This window comes from Somniosus microcephalus, chromosome 8, assembly GCF_052327205.1.
Source record: "Somniosus microcephalus isolate GS21.2 chromosome 8, FLI_Smic_1.0, whole genome shotgun sequence".
Lineage (NCBI taxonomy): Eukaryota > Metazoa > Chordata > Chondrichthyes > Squaliformes > Somniosidae > Somniosus > Somniosus microcephalus.
In genome coordinates, this window is record NC_140994.1 from 273,685,128 (window position 1) to 273,702,262 (window position 17,135).

General features: G+C 49.9%; 1 protein-coding gene across 3 annotated transcripts in view; it reads right to left on the reverse strand.

The window, feature by feature from the left end:
* Positions 1–17,135, reverse strand: part of LOC147114410 (glutamate receptor 1-like) — a 568,394-nt gene that overhangs the window by 331,204 nt on the left and 220,055 nt on the right. For all 3 annotated transcript variants that reach the window (XM_085996088.1, XM_085996086.1, XM_085996085.1), the window contains exon 3: positions 3,620–3,859. In XM_085996088.1, the coding sequence (XP_085852214.1) occupies positions 3,620–3,859 (240 nt within the window). The remainder of the gene's footprint in view (positions 1–3,619; positions 3,860–17,135) is intronic.

The window sequence follows — 17,135 nt, forward strand, 5'->3', positions numbered from 1 at the left end:
CAACACTCTCCCTCCGTCACATCTCCCCAACACTCTCCCTCCGTCACATCTCCCCAACACTCTCCCTCCATCACATCTCTCCCCAACACTCTCCCTCCGTCACATCTCCCCAACACTCTCCCTCCGTCACATCTCCCCAACTCTCTCCCTCCATCACATCTCTCCCCAACACTCTCCCTCCGTCACATCTCCCCAACACTCTCCCTCCGTCACATCTCTCCCAACTCTCTCCCTCCATCACATCTCTCCCCAACACTCTCCCTCCGTCACAGCTCTCCCCAACACTCTCCCTCCGTCACATCTCCCCAACACTCTCCCTCCGTCACATCTCCCCAACACTCTCCCTCCATCACATCTCTCCCCAACACTCTCCCTCCATCACATCTCTCCCCAACACTCTCCCTCCGTCACAGCTCTCCCCAACACTCTCCCTCCGTCACATCTCCCCAACACTCTCCCTCCGTCACATCTCTCCCAACTCTCTCCCTCCGTCACATCTCTCCCCAGCACTCTCCCTTCGTCACATCTCTCCCCAACACTCTCCCTCCGTCACATCTCTCCCCAACACTCTCCCTCCGTCACATCTCTCCCCAACACTCTCCCTCCGTCACATCTCCCCAACACTCTCCCTCCGTCACATCTCTCCCCAACACTCTCCCTCCGTCACATCTCTCCCCAACACTCTCCCTCCGTCACATCTCTCCCCAACACTCTCCCTCCGTCACATCTCTCCCCAACACTCTCCCACCGTCACATCTCTCCCCAACACTCTCCCTCCGTCACATCTCTCCCCAACACTCTCCTGCCGTCACATCTCCCCAACACTCTCCCTCCATCACATTTCTCCCCAACACTCTCCCTCCGTCACATCTCTCCCAACACTCTCCCCTCCATCACATCTCTCCCCAACACTCTCCCTCCGTCACATCTCTCCCAACACTCTCCCCTCCATCACATCTCTCCCCAACACTCTCCCTCCGTCACATCTCCCCAACACTCTCCCCTCCGTCACATCTCTCCCAACACTCTCCCTCCGTCACATCTCTAATACTTTAAGATGTCTGTTAAAGTTCAAAGCTCTTCCCTTTCACATCAGTTGTGTTCTCCCCTGAGCACAAGTGAGAAATTTAATACTGAGATAAAATGATTTGTCACTTGTCACATCAGTTGCAGGGAAAATGCTAGAATCTATTATTAGGGACGTGGTAACAGGGCACTTAGAAAATCAAAATATGATTCGGCAGAGTCAACGTGGTTTTATGAAAGGGAATTCGTGTTTGACAAATCTGTTCGAGTTTTTTAAGATGTAACTGGTAAGATTGATGAGGGGGAACTGGTGGATGTGGTGCATTTGGATTTTCAAAAACCATTCGATAAGGTGCCACACAAGAGGTTATTACACAAAATTAGGACTCCTGGGATTGGGGGTAATATTCTAGCATGGATTGAGGATTGGTTAATGGACAGAAAACAGAGAGTAGGAATAAACGGGACTTTTTTGGGTTGGCAGGCTGTAACTGTGGGGTACCGCAAGGATCAGTGTTGGGGCCTCAGCTATTCACAATCTATATTAATGACTTAGATGAAGGGACTGAGTGTAATGTATCCCAGTTTAATGATGATACAACGTTAGGTGGGAAAGTAAGCTGTGAGGAGGACACAGAGAGGCTGCAGAGAGATATAGACAGGTGGACTGAGTGGGAAAGAACATGGCAAATGGGATACAATGTGGGGAAGGGTGAAGTTATCCACTTTGGTAGGAAAAACAAAAAAGCAGAATATTTTTTGAATGGTGAGAGACTGGGAAATGCTTACATTCAGAGGGACCTGGGTGTCCTTGTACACGAATCACAGAACGTTAACATGTAGGTACAGCAAGCAACTGGCATGTTAGCTTTTGTAACAAAGGGATTAGAGTATAAGAGTAAAGAAGTCTTACTACAATTATACAGGGCATTGGTGAGGCCACACCTGGAGTACTGTGCACAGTCTTGGTCTCCTTACCTAAGGAAAGACATACTTGCCTTAGAGGGAGTGCAACGAAGATGAGGGGATTGTCCTATGAGGAGAGATTGAGTAGGCTAGGCCTATATTCTCTAGAGTTTAGAAGAATGAGAGGTGATCTCATTGAAACATATAAAATTCTTAAGGGGCTTGACAGGGTTTATGCTGAGAAAATGTTTCCCCTGACTGGCGAGTCTAGAACCAGGGGTCACAATCACAGAATAAGGGATCGGCCATTTAGGACTGAGATGAGAAGGGTTGTGAATCTTTGTAATTCTCTACCCCAGAGAGCCGTGGATGCTCCGTCATTGAGTATATTCAAGACAGAGGTCGATAAATTTTTGGGAACTAAGGGAATCAAGGGATATGGGGATTGGGCGGGAAGGTGGAGTTGAGGTAGAAGATCAGCCATGGTCTTGTTGAATGGCGGAGCAGGCTCGAAGGGCCAAATGACCGACTCCTGCTCCTAATTCTTATGCTCTTATGGAAGATCATGGGGTAATAAAGATGTTAAAGGCAAATCGTGTCAGAGTAACTTGATCGAGTTCTTTGAGGAAGTAGTGGCGAGGATTGATCAGGGCAGTGCGGTTGATGTTGTGTATTTGGACTTTCAAAAGGCGTTTGACACAGAACCACATAATATACTTGTAAACACAATTAAATCCCATGGGATTAAAGGGGCAGTGGCGGCATGGATACAAAATTGACTAAGGGACAGGAAGCAGGGAGTGGTGGTGAACGGTTGTTTTTCAGACTGGAGGAAAGTGTACAGTGGTGTTCCCCAGGGATCGGTATTAGGACCACTGCTCTTTTTAATATATATCAATGACCTGGACTTGGGTACACAGGGCACAAGTTCAAAGTTTGAAGGTGACACGAAACTCAGAAATGCAGTAAACAATGAGGAGGACACAGACAGACTGGTGAAATGGGCAGACACATGGCAGATGGAATTTAATGCAGAGAAGTGATACATTTTGGTAGGAAGAATGAGGAGAGGCAATATAAACTAAAGTGCACAATTTTAAAAGGGGGTGCAGGAACAGAGTGACCTGGGGGTGTACGTACACAAATCCTTGAAGGTGGCAGGGCAGGTTGAGAAGGCTGTTAAAAAGTTCAACTAGATTAGTTATAAAATCATAGAATCTTAGAATCACACAGCACAGAAGGAGGCTGTTCGTCCCATCGAGTCTGTGCCGGCTCTTTGAAAGAGCAATTCAATTAGTCCCACTCCCCCTGCTCTTTCCTCATAGCCCTGAACATTTCTCCTATTTAGTCAGACATGTCGCACCTTTACCAAACCCACACTAACACTCCCTGCTCAGCTGATCATTATTCAAGTTCCCAGACACTCTGTCCCTAATAACAGAGTCTAGTACTTCCCCATAACTCATCTTAGACTGGTGGGCTTCCATCTCCCACCCTTCTGATATTAGCAAGTTTCCAATCTCATGGCACAATGCCCAAATTGAGAAAGCCTTGAAAGATTCTGAAATATTAATGAGCGAGGACTGATATTTACTGAGAGAGTTGTAATATTTTGTGAGATTACAGTAATAGTTACTGCGTGGGCTGTCAAATGATTCTATACAGGATAGGATGAAAGTTTATTTACCGCGATCAGCATCGTAAATATAGACAAACTTCTGCCATTTGTAATGTTCGATGAGGCTGAGCAGAGCGTTCTGTAGGTCAGGTCTCATCTGGATGACAAACTGGTTGGAGGTATCGACGGGGAAGCTGGGTGTGATGAAGGAGAGGTGCAGGGCTCCACAAAATGAAGTGAGTGTGTTCACCGTCTTCCTGTCGTAAAATCCAAAGATTGCATAGACCCCTCGAGCAAACAGCGAGCAGACTGAAAAACAGCAACAACAAGCGACACGCTGTCAGTCACACGGAAATTCAGAGACTTCCTTTGAAAAAGCACAAATTTATTTGGAAACAAAAAGGTGTTAGAAATCTACAGTGAAAACAGCAAGATCTGTCAGCACCTGAGAGATAAACATTTCAGCGCTAGCCTTGTCAAAGCAATCTGGGTCCAACAAGCGAACTCTAATGACTGAGCCATGAGTGAATCTTTGCTGCTGTGAACTGCCAATTCATTCTCGCGATGTGGGTGTCACTGGCAAGAAAACGATGTGTCAAGTTCTGAGGGGCCTGGATAGAGTGGAGAGGAAGGACCTATTTCCCTTAGCAGAGCAGTCGATAAACAGGGGAGTTGAGGAGAACTTTTTTCACCCAGAGGGTGGTGGGGGTCTGGAACTCACTGCCTGAAAGGGTGGTAGAGGCAGAAACCCTCATCACATTTAAACAGTACTCGGATATACACTTGAAGTGCCGAAACCTACAGCAGCTGGAAAGTGGGATTAGGCTGGATAACTCTTTTTCGGCTGGCATGGACACGATGGGCCGAATGGCCTCTTTCTGTGCCGTAAATTTCTATGGTTCTATGAAGACCGACATTTATTGCCCTGAGAAGGTGGTGGTGTGCCTTCTTCTTGAACCGATGCGCTCCGGGTGGTGACACAGTGGAGCAGATTCTACTCCCTCGTGTTCCACTCAACTTGACCTGACCCCACCAGTACTTCTGGGTTCAGGTCGTTCATCTTTAAGGTGAGACATTAAACCGAGGCCCTGTCTGCTCTCTCAGGTGGACAGGAAAGATCTCATGATGCTATATCGAAGAAGAGCAGGGGCGTTCTCCCCGGTGTCCTGGGCCAATATTTATCCCTCAATCAGCATCATTAAAACAGATTGGGGGAGAAATTCGGTTGGCTGCGCCACCCGTTAGCACCTTAAGAGGGCGCTAAGTGGGTCGCAAGCCAACTGGCGCCCGGGCGCGGCACAGCCCACGCCTCCCGCTAAATTCCACGGGACGCTAGTGGTGGTACTAGCCGTTAGCGCTGCGCCGCTACCGATGACGTCATTGGTGTGCGCAGCGCCCCGCTGACGCCCCGGCAGTGATATTTGGAAGCGCCCCCTGATTTACCGCCGGACGCTATGTCCGACCGGTGCAGGGGGGCCTACCTGCGGCCGGGGAGGCGCAAATTAAAGGAGAGGTGCGGGGCGGCCATTTTTGTTGTTGGCCGCCTATCAGCACCTGCCTGCGCTCCTGTCCCCGGCCTCCTGAACACCCCCCCCCACCCCCCCGCGGAGTGCTGGCTGCGTTCCAAAAGCCCGGCACTTCTCCTCGGTGCTGGGCTCTTTTGCCAGCACTCCTGATCCTCGGGGGCCCAGCTGGGCCCCAGATCGCGCTGCACAAGGCCCCTCCCCTTTAAGAAGGGGAAGAAGGCCTGCAATACCGCAGCGCGACGTACCGCAGCGTGTGGAGCTGCGGCACGTTGCATCACGATATTCAGTCGCAGCGCCCCAAGAGGGATGCGGGGCGCCTCCAGTAGCGCTGTGCTTCCCTTTGGGGCGCTACCACTCAATATCCGGCGGGCGGCCGTGAATGCTTCCGGGGCGCTACTTTTAGCGCCCTGGCGAGGCTGGTGCCCCAAACGGGGCTATGCTCAATTTCTCCCCCATTATCTGATCACGATCACATTGCTGTTTGTGGGATCTTGTTGTGCGCAAATTGGCTGCTGCGTTTCCTACATTACAACAGTGACTACGCTTCAAAAAGTACTCCATTGGCTGTAAAACACTTTGGGACATCCTCAGGTCGTGAAAAGCGCTGTAGAGATGCAAGTCTTTCTTTCTATTTCATTAGTACCGCTCCCCGCCCCCCCCCCACTCCGGAACAGGACCCCCTGGGGTGAGGTTCTGCCCCCTTGTTCTGGACTCCCCCGACCAGGGCAAATAGTTTCTCTCGATCGACCCGATCACCTCCTTTAATCGTCTTCAACACCTCGATTAGATCACCCCTTAATCTTCTAAACTCGAGGGAATACAAGGCTACTTTATGGAACCTGTCCTCATAATTTAACCCTTTTAGCCCCGGTATCATTCTAATGAATCTGCGCTGCTCCCCTCCCGAGGACAATATATCCTTCCTGAGGGGCGGAGGCCGGAATTGAACACAATGTCCCAGATGGGGTCTGACGAGAGCTCTGTACCACTGAAGCATCACTTCCTGCCCTTTGTATTCTAACTCTCGAGGCTACACAAGAGCGAAACGGGGATGAATTAACAGAGACAAAGTTCTTGGATATGTCACACAGATCACAGAATCCCCACAGTGCAGATAGAGGCCACTTCGGCCCATCGAGCCTGCACCGACACATATCCCACCCTATCCCCGTAACCCCACGCATTTAATCCCCTAACACTAAGGGTCAATTTATCATAGCCAAATCAACCTAACCCGCACATCTTTGGACTGTGGGAGGAAACCGGAGCACCCGGAGGAAACCCACGCAGACACAGGGAGAATGTGCAAACTCCACACAGACAGTCACCCGAGGCCGGATTTGAACCCAGGTCCCTGGTGTTGTGAGGCAACAGTGCTAACCACTATGCCACCGTGCCCCCCTGTCCGTGACCCACCGTGTCCTTGAAGTGTTGTAACCTACAGGGCTACGGACCAAGAGCTGGAAACTGGGATTAGGTTGGACAGCTCTTTGTCGACCGGCGCAGACACGATGGGCCAAATGGCCTCCCTCTGTGCTGTAGATTTATATGATTCTATGAAATGTGATCCAGCTTCCACCTGTCACTCAGATTCCCTCCCGAGGACAGATTCTGAGCCTTTGTTCTAATACCAGACATTTAAACTGATGTCGTCTGACCCGCTGCCCGTTAACTGGACGAGCTTCAGCCAGTAGACACCAAACAACTGGGTGATGAACTGAGATCAGTGTAAACTGAACACAGCCGAGACTGAAACACGTCCCACCAAGTTGAATCCACCTGTTGTATTATCACAAACTCGTAAGTGATCTATTAACTATTCAGATTTTATTCATGTGTGAAAGGAATGAAGAAAGGTGTGTTAGCGATTCGAGTCTGTGTGTGATTGTTGACTTGAACTCTGGTCAAACCAAGTACAAAATGGTTTCCAACCAATACTTCACTCAGACTATGGGCACAACATCTGCCCAACTGATCTTATTCCAGCTGGTTTAATGTTGGCATCAAACTCTAGCCATGAAAGGGTGAAGGCATGAATACCTCCTCTCGTATTCGCAGTCACAGTGCACCAACATCTTCCAACTAATTGCCCCATACCTTTGTGACGCTCGGGATTCAGACAGGGACTTGATCCAGGTTCAGCTCATTAATCATTCCTGCCGGCCCACGGCAAGTCCAATTAAATCAGTTGTTTCACAACTCACTTCCAGTAAAATGTTAACGTTTTTGTTATATCACGAAACTGACCCTAACCATGTCCCACAGCACAAGAGGGCTGCTCGAACCAAACGCAGATTGGGTGATCGATTTGCGGAACATCTCCATTCAGTTCTCAAGCGTGACACTGAGATTCTGGTCGCCTGTCATTATAATTCTCCGCTCCATTCCCACTCAGACCTCACCATCCTCGGCCTCTTACATTGTTCCAGTGAAGCTCAACGTAAGCTCGAGGAACAACACCTCATCGTTCGATTGGGCACTTTACAGCCTTCCAGACACAACGTCGAGTTCAACAATTTCAGACCATAACCTCGGCTGCCAATTTTTGGGCAGCAGGTGTAGGGAATGATTCTGCTGCTCATTTAATCTCTCCTGCCTCCCACCCTATCACAGGAGACCCGGAGAACTCCCTCAGTACTGCCCCTCCGACAGTGCCGCGCTCCCTCAGTACTGCCCCTCCGACAGTGCGGCTCTCCCTCAGTACTGCCCCTCCGACAGTGCGGCTCTCCCTCAGTACTGCCCCTCCGACAGTGCAGCGCTCCCTCAGTACTGCCCCTCCGACAGTGCAGCGCTCCCTCAGTACTGCCCCTCCGACAGTCCGGCGCTCCCTCAGTACTGCCCCTCTGACAGTGCAGCGCTCCCTCAGTACTGCCCCTCCGACAGTGCAGCGCTCCCTCAGTACTGCCCCTCTGACAGTGCAGCGCTCCCTCAGTATTGCCCCTCCGACAGTGCAGCTCTCCCTCAGTACTGCCCCTTCAACAGTGCAGCTCTCCCTCAGTACTGCCCCTCTGACAGGGCGGCGCTCCCTCAGTACTGCCCCTCCGACAGTCCGGCGCCCCCTCAGTACTGCCCCTCCGACAGGGCGGCGCTCCCTCAGTACTGCCCCTCCGACAGTGCGGCACTCCCTCAGTATTGCCCCTCCGACAGTGCAGCTCTCCCTCAGTACTGCCCCTCCGACAGTCCGGCGCTCCCTCAGTACTGCCCCTCCGACAGTGCATCGTTCCTTCAGTACTGCCCCTCCGACAGTGCAGCGCTCCCTCAGTACTGCCCCTCCGACAGTCCAGCGCTCCCTCAGTTCTGCCCCTCCGACAGTCCAGCGCTCCCTCAGTACCGCCCCTCCGACAGTGCAGCTCTCCCTCAGTACTGCCCCTCCGACAGTGCGGCGCTCCCTCAGTACTGCCCCTCCGACAGTGCGGCGCTCCCTCAGTACTGCCCCTCCGACAGTGCAGCTCTCCCTCAGTACTGCCCCTCCGACAGTGCGGCGCTCCCTCAGTACTGCCCCTCCGACAGTGCGGCTCTCCCTCAGTACTGCCCCTCCGACAGTGCGGCGCTCCCTCAGTACTGCCCCTCCGACAGTGCGGCTCTCCCTCAGTACTGCCCCTCCGACAGTGCAGCACTCCCTCAGACTGCACTGGGAGTGTCGGCCAGAGTTTTGTGCTCAAGTCTTTGGAGTGTGGTGGCTTGAACCCACGAACTTCAGACTCAGAGGCGAGAGAGGGAGAGATGGTGCTGCCCACTGAGGGTGGCCGACACCCGGCCGTGAGTGGGTGGCCCCATGAATACAAATAGACGCAGAGATACAGAAAGCACTGGTTTCTCCAACTGGAAGCTGTGTCCCGTTCAGTCCCATGGGTGCGACATCGACAGCAGATTGAGTGCTGAGGCCCGATTCCTGGACCTGACCAGTTAGCTTTGTCTGAATCACTGTGACTAAACCCCCAGCAACCAACTCTACGTTTATCATTCGTCTCACGCCTGGGTCTCACGCTCTGTTCCTGCGTCCTGAGCCCTGAAAGCTGGGAATGTGATCTGTTTTGAATCTTTGATTCAGTGTCTCACTCTCTGCCTCTGCTCTTTAATATGCAGCAGTCACCATCCTCTTCTTGCCGAGCTTCACAATCACTGGCTTCTTCAGCTCACTCAGTCGGGAACATTGAGTGTTGATCATAGTTTATCAAAGTCGGGTTGTGACCAGATATGGATCGGAATTCTGATCCTGGAGTCTGGTTTTTCAACCTTGCAATCAAATCAGCATTAGAGATAGTGGTACAATGTAACGTAACCTTAGCTAACAGCACCCCTGCTTCAGGTACAGTATAACCTTACAGGGGTTACACAGGGCTCAGTGGGCAGCGCTCTCGCCTCTGAGCCAGAAGGGCCGTGAGTTCAAAGTCCCACTCCAGAGACTTGAGCACAATAATCCCAGCTGGCACTCGCTGTAGTCGCCCCTTCTAACATCCCTGTCTCTGGCTCGGTGTCAACTTATGTCAGATCACATTCCTGTGAAGCATCTTGGGACAATTTACAGAATGATACAGCAGAGAAGGAGGCCATTCGGCCCATCGTGCCTGTGCCGGCTCTTTGAACGAGCTCTCCAATTAGTCCCACTCCCCTGCTCTTTCCCCACAGCCCTGCAAATTTTTCCTTTTCAAGTATTTCTCCAATTCCCTTTTGAAAGTTACTATTGAATCTGCTTCCGCCGCCCTTTCAGGCAGCGCATTCCAGATCACAACAACTCGCTGCATAAAAAAAAATTCTCCTCATCTCCCCTCTGGTTCTTTTGCCTGCAAAATGTCACTATAGAAATGCAAGTTGTTGTTACATTTGGAAGGATGTGTATATTTTGAACTCACTGATATTTCTATTCATACCTTTTTATTTTTCTTTCAAATCCCTCTATGCTGCGACTCGCGTTAAACTTTAATTCAGTGATTCACGAGGGGCAGGCTCTTTCTCCCCTGTTCTTTCAGAATATCAATGGCTTCATTCATACCCAACCCTATCCATCCATTTGCTGGTGATCCCACTCTACATTCATCCACTACCTCGATATCGTCCTCAGTAAAAAGCCTCCAGTCCATCCACAATACAATGGTTCAATCATCCCATCCTGACCTCGTCCCTCCAACGTGGCAATGAAAATCCTCATTCTTTCAGTTCCTCTGACCTTTTGTCGTGGCCCCTGCTCCTCCCAGTCATTCTTTGTCTCTCGACTTTCTTGGCAGCAAGAGCAGGTCAGAGGCTGGGTATTCTGCGGCGAGTGTCTCACCTCCTGACTCCCCAAAACCTCTCCACCATCTACAAGGCACATGTAAGGAGTGTGATGGAATACTCTCCACTTGCCTGGATGAGTTCAGCTCCAACAACACTCAAGAAGCTCAACACCATCCAGGACAAAGCAGCCCGCTTGATCGACACCCCATCCACCACCTTAAACATTCACTCCCTCCACCACCAGCGTACCGTGGCTGCAGTGTGTACCATCTACAAGATGCACTGCAGCAACTCGCCAAGGCTTCTTCGGCAGCACCTCCCAAACCCGCGACCTCTTCCACCTAGAAGGACAAGGGCAGCAGGTGCATGGGAACACCACCACCTCCAAGTTCCCCTCCAAGTCACACACCATCCTGAGTTGGAAATATATCGCCGATCCTTCATCGTCGCTGGGTCAAAATCCTGGAACTCCCTCCCTAACAGCGCTGTGGGAGCACCTTCACCACACGGACTGCAGCGGTTCAAGAAGGCTGTTCACCACCACCTTCTCAAGGGCAACTAGGGATGGGCAATAAATGCTGGTCTTGCCAGCGACGCCCACATCCCATAAATGATTAAAAAAAAGTTAGCTGTGTCCTGTCCTGCGGTAAATTTAAAGATCTCATCTTCTTGTGGTTTGTGCATTTGATGATTATTTCTGTGATCATTAAATTCATTAGCACGGAAATAGCTCCTTATTATTTGAAGTTATCCACCCACACTGCACATGGTATGTGTGATAAAAATGCTAACTTCCGGGAAGTTATGTCATCACTTCCTGTGAACTGTGAACTATGAACTATGAACTGTGTACATACCTCACTTCCTGTAAATGTCACTTCCTGTTGGACTGGTATAAATACTGGTCTGTTCAGTATTGTAAGAGGCTTCTACCAGAGGCATGGTAAAGACCTCTCTTGTATATAGTGTGTTTATAAGTTACTTAAAGCTTACTTTAAAGTTACTTGATGGTCAGTCTCCTTTTCTTACATCAATTTAAGTAACTTAGTATTTACACTGACAAATACTAGACCTTCAGACAAACTCGGAAGTTAAGGATCCAGGGAACCACCCATCATGGATAAAATCCTTAGACCTATTCGTCTGGACTTGGACCCGAATACACCAGCAGCTGGCAGGGTATGGAAGCATTGGTATCGTACTTTTGAGAATTTTCTGGATGAATGTAAAGTGGATGCTCCTGCTAAATTGAAGATACTTGTCAATTATGTGACCCCAAAAGTGTTCGAATATGTTGATGAATGGGATAATTACGAAGAGGTGATTCGGGCACTTAAGAAACTGTATGCGAAGACCCCAAATGAGGTCTATGCTAGACATCTACTGGCCACAGCCCGACAAGGGCCAGGGGAATCAATTGACGAATTCCTGCAAGAACTTCGCAGGCTCAGCGTAGATTGTAACTTTCAGGCAGCCTCAGCTGAGCTGTACCGCCAAGAAATGATTCGTGATGCTTTCATCTGCGGGATTGCCTCTCCATTTATACGCCAGCGTCTACTAGAAAGTAAAACACTTGAGCTACAAAAAGCTTTTGACCTAGCTTGTTCACTGGATTTGGCAAAGAGAAATGCAGACCTCTATCAGCTGCCCAGATCTCGATCTGCTGCTGTAGCTGCAACCAGACAATTCAAGCGGTCTCAGGTGAACCCTATCATGGGGGAATCTAATTCTGATAATTCTGATGAAGAAGAGGAGGACGACCCCACTTTAGCAGCCTCTTGGCAATCTAGGAAGGAATGCTTCTTTTGTGGAGATGCTTTTCACCCTAGGAAAACCTGCCCTGCTCGCAATGCAATCTGCAGTTATTGCGGGAAAAAAGGACACTTTGCTAAAGTTTGCCTATCAAGGGCCTCTACGAGGGCCAATCCAGCTAAGGCCTACCGAGCTGCCCCAATTAGGGCCTATCAAGATGCTCCAGCTAGGACCTATCAAGCTTCCTCTCGAGCTCTCTCCCGAAGAAGCACACCGAGAGTTTTAGCCACTCTCTGTGCAACGACACCAATTACAGCTGCTTGCCCACAGAACCTGTCTCAGGCAGCCACAAAAATTTCAATTAAAGGGCATACCTTAGATGCCTTAATTGACTCAGGAAGTACTGATAGTTTCATTAAGGAACAGATTGTTGCGAAATTGAAACTACATGTCTTCCCATCGGACCAGGCAATTGCGATGGCCCAGTCATCACTTAATACCAGAATCTCCGGCTTTTGTGTTGTTGATATGACACTTCATGGTCGTATGTATCCCTCCACCTGACTTTCAGTGCTCAAAGACTTATGTAGTGATCTCCTCTTAGGGCTGGACTTCCAAAAACAGCATAAGAAACTCACCATTGAGTTTGGTGGATCCAAACCCGGACTTACTATTTCTAATATACCATCTAAATTACCATTTTGTGCATTATCAGCAGCTTCACTTGATGAACCCTCATTATTTGCCAGTATTCCGCCTCAATGCCAACCGATAATAACGAAATCGCGGCGCTTTAATCAGGGAGACCAATCTTTTATTGCGGCTGAAATCTCTCGACTTCTAGCAGAGGATATCATTGAACCATGTTCGTCGCCCTGGCGGGCTCAAGTCGTCATTGTCAAGAACCCTCTAAAACCTCACAAACAGCGACTATGCATCGATTATTCGCAAACCATCAATCAATATACCGACTTGGACGCCTACCCATTGCCACGCATTGATGATATGGTTAATAAACTGGCCGAATACAAAGTGTTCTCAACTTACGATTTAAAAAGTGCCTATCATCAGTTACCCTTGAAGGTCTCAGATAAGCAGTACACAGCCTTTGAGGCTAATGGACGGCTGTACCAATTTCGTCGCCTCCCATTCGGGGTTACTAATGGAGTGGCTGTCTTTCAACGGGCAATGGATGGCCTGGTTAAGCAGGAAAACCTAAGGGACACTTTTCCCTATCTTGATAACATTACCATTGCAGGTCACGATCAACAGGAACACGACTCCAACCTCCAAAAATTTCGGGATGCCCTCCATCGCCGTAATTTGACCCTGAATGAATCCAAATCTGTTGAGTCGCAACCGACCATCAACATCCTTGGCTACTGCGTAGGCAATAGTATCATTAAGCCAGACCCAGAAAGACTTCGCCCGCTCCAAGAGCTCCCGTCACCTAAGAATCCGGCTTCTTTACGTCGGGCTCTCGGTCTGTTTGCATACTACGCTAAATGGATTCCTCATTTTTCGGACAAAATCCAACCCTTGCTGCATGCTAGATCATTTCCACTGGGAACAGCGGCTGTTGCAGCCTTTAACCTTCTCAAAAAACAGTTGGAGAAAGCGGCTCTTCACTCCATCGATGAGAATCTCCCTTTCGTGGTTGAATGTGATGCCTCGGAGGTGGCGATCTCGGCTACTCTGAATCAGGAAGGTCGTCCTGTAGCATTTATGTCCAGGACCTTACAAGGTGCCGAGCTACATTATCCTCCGGTTGAGAAAGAAGCCACAGCCATCATAGAGGCAGTACGGAAGTGGAACCATTTTCTAGCTCGCCAGCACTTTACATTGATCACGGACCAACGATCAGTCGCCTTCATGCTCGATAATCGAAAACGAACCAAAATTAAGAATAATAAAATACAACTTTGGAGGATGGAACTGGCCTCTTTTGGTTATACCATTCTCTATCGGCCTGGCAAGGAGAATGTGGCCCCGGACACCCTCACACGGGCATTCTGCTCCACTATGTCATCCTCCACTCTCATGGATGTCCACAATGGTTTGTGTCATCCTGGCGTTACGCGCATGCTACATTTCGTACGATCACGGAATCTCCCTTTTTCCACTGGAGATGTAAAGAAAATATGCTCAGAATGCCGGCTTTGTGCGGAATTAAAACCTCAGTTCTTCCGCCCCTCAGATGGTATACTCATACATGCAACCCAACCGATGCAACGACTTAGCATCGATTTTAAGGGCCCAGTGCCCTCTTCAACTCGGAACACATATTTGCTCACCATGATCGACGAATATTCACGTTTTCCGTTTGCCTTCCCCTGCTCCAATATGCTGGCGTCCACAGTAATCTGCTGCCTTGAGCAGGTATTTTCTCTCTGTGGCATGCCGGCTTATATTCACTCAGACCGGGGTCCATCCTTTATGTCAAGGGAACTCAAGGACTACCTCTCAGAACGGGGAATTGCTGCAAGCAAAACAACACCATACCATCCCATCGGAAATGGGCAGGTAGAGAGGTATAACGGTATCATCTGGAATTCCGTACGTCTCGCTTTAAGATCTCGGGGCCTACCAGACCAGCAATGGGAAACAGTGCTTCCGGATGCATTGCACTCTATACGGTCCCTGCTTTCTACAGCCACAAATACTACACCTCATGAGCGGTTCTTTGGATTCCAGCGTCGCTCATCTCATGGAACATCACTCCCGTCATGGCTAACTACTCCTGGACCTGTATTACTCCGAAGATACGTTCGGACGTCTAAAAATGACCCTCTTGTAGACGAGGTCGAACTAACCGATGCCAACCCCACCTATGCAAACATACGATATTCCGACGGCCGAGAATCTACCGTATCATTACGGGATCTGGCTCCCTGCCCACCAGGACCTAGTGGGACATCGGGTGATGGCATTTCACCAGGAAACTCTTGGGACCTATCGGGTACCCCTCTCCAGGATCCTGATCGGACACCAACTAGCTTGGTGCCGGCAGAACCCCGTGCTCAAGGTTGCGACCCTCCCAGTACCGTGCATGAAAGTACTGATCCGCCACAGACCAGCTCTGCACCTCCCTCTGAACAGAGGCAGTCCGACTTTGAACCTATTGGGGCTCGCACTCGAAGCCATGATCTCCCCGACCCTTCACAGGGCAATCCAGGCCACACAGACTCTGACCAATGGCCAACCGCATGTAAGCGGACCAGCGACCCTCTACGACGGGAATCCAAACGGGTACAACTCTTCCTTGTTCGGCGGCTGCGGACCAAAAGGTAGACCACAGCCTCCTAATCCTGCAGGAGGGAAGAATGTGATAAAAATGCTAACTTCCGGGAAGTTATGTCATCACTTCCTGTGAACTGTGAACTATGAACTATGAACTGTGTACATACCTCACTTCCTGTAAATGTCACTTCCTGTTGGACTGGTATAAATACTGGTCTGTTCAGTATTGTAAGAGGCTTCTACCAGAGGCATGGTAAAGACCTCTCTTGTATATAGTGTGTTTATAAGTTACTTAAAGCTTACTTTAAAGTTACTTGATGGTCAGTCTCCTTTTCTTACATCAGTATGTCATTCAGCTCTTCCGCTTCCAGATCATATTTTATACAGTGCGACGCAACACCAGACTTTTAGGCTTAAAGGTCATCAGCGTCTAGTCCAAGGTTTCTGCTTTAGTCTTTCTATCCTGGGGGTATGTCAGCAGAGAGCGGGGGATCAGTACACTTGTTGGAGGCCACCTGAATTCACTGCCCTGTTACTGGGGGTCAGGGGTCGGAGGCGGCCTGAATGAACTTCTCTGTTACTGGGGGTCAGGTGTCGGAGGCGACAGGCCAGGGTTGAACATTGGAGATTTGAGGGTTGATGTTATTCTGAGGTTTTACATTCAGGATCAGGGAGTGTTAATGCAGAAGTGTATGATCATGTAGAGTGTACACGGGCTGTGGGAGGAGATTAAATGGGTGGGACAGAGACTTGACCACATAACCTAGGCTGACACTCCCACTGCCATACTGAGGGAGCACTGCACTGTCGGAGGGGCAGTACTGAGGGAGCGCTGCACTGTCGGAGGGGCAGTGCTGAGGGAGGGCCGCACTGTCTGAGGGACAGTACTGAGGGAGATCTGCACTGATGGAGGGGCAGTACTGAGGGAGGGCCGCACTGTCTGAGGGGCAGTACTGAGGGAGATCTGCACTGTTGGAGGGGCAGTACTGAGGGAGTGCCACTCTGTTGGAGGGGCAGTACTGAGGGAGCACTGCATTGTCGGAGGGGCAGTACTGAGGGAGTGCTGCACTCTCAGCGGGGCAGTACTCATTGAAACATATAAAATTCTGAGGGGGATTCACACGGTAGATGCTGAGAGGTTGTTTCCCCTGGCTGGAGAGTGTAGAACTAGTCTCAGGATAAGGGGTCGGCCATTTAGGACTGAGATGAGGAGAAATTTCTTCACTCAGGGTGGTGAATCTTTGGAATTCTCTGCCCCAGAGGGCTGTGGGGGCTCAGTCGTTGAGTATATTCAAGACAGAGATCGATAGATTTTTGGATATTAAGGGAATCGAGGGATATGGGGATCGGGCGGGAAAGTGGAGTTGAGGTTGAGGATCAGCCATGTTCTCAATGACTGGCGGAGCAGACTCGAGGGGCCGAATGGCCGACTCCTGTTCCTAATTCTTATTTTTTATTACGTTTATTAAACATTTGGTAGAAAAAAGAAATCACTGAAGTGTGAGAGTAAAGAGGTCAAGAGCTGGAAGGATTCAGTTCAACTCTGCAAGTGATTGGATCACCAGAGACCGTTACACCAATCCTTCGCTCCAATATTCTCACGACGTCCAGCGGTGTGGAGGCAGCAGTTGCCACGTTCCGCAGTCCGTTCGGGAGAGGAGGGAGGGAGGTTCGTGACTGAGACTGCGGCCCACAACTTCACTCCATGGGAGATGTCAGTAGCCAAGATGCCCAGCTGCCAGCACTAATGAGGGTCGTGCAGAGAAAAGGTAGCACACCAATTTAATGAAATACCATGTATACATTATTAATTAAAACTAACAGTGCCCAAAACGGCACAACACAGCAGGAGG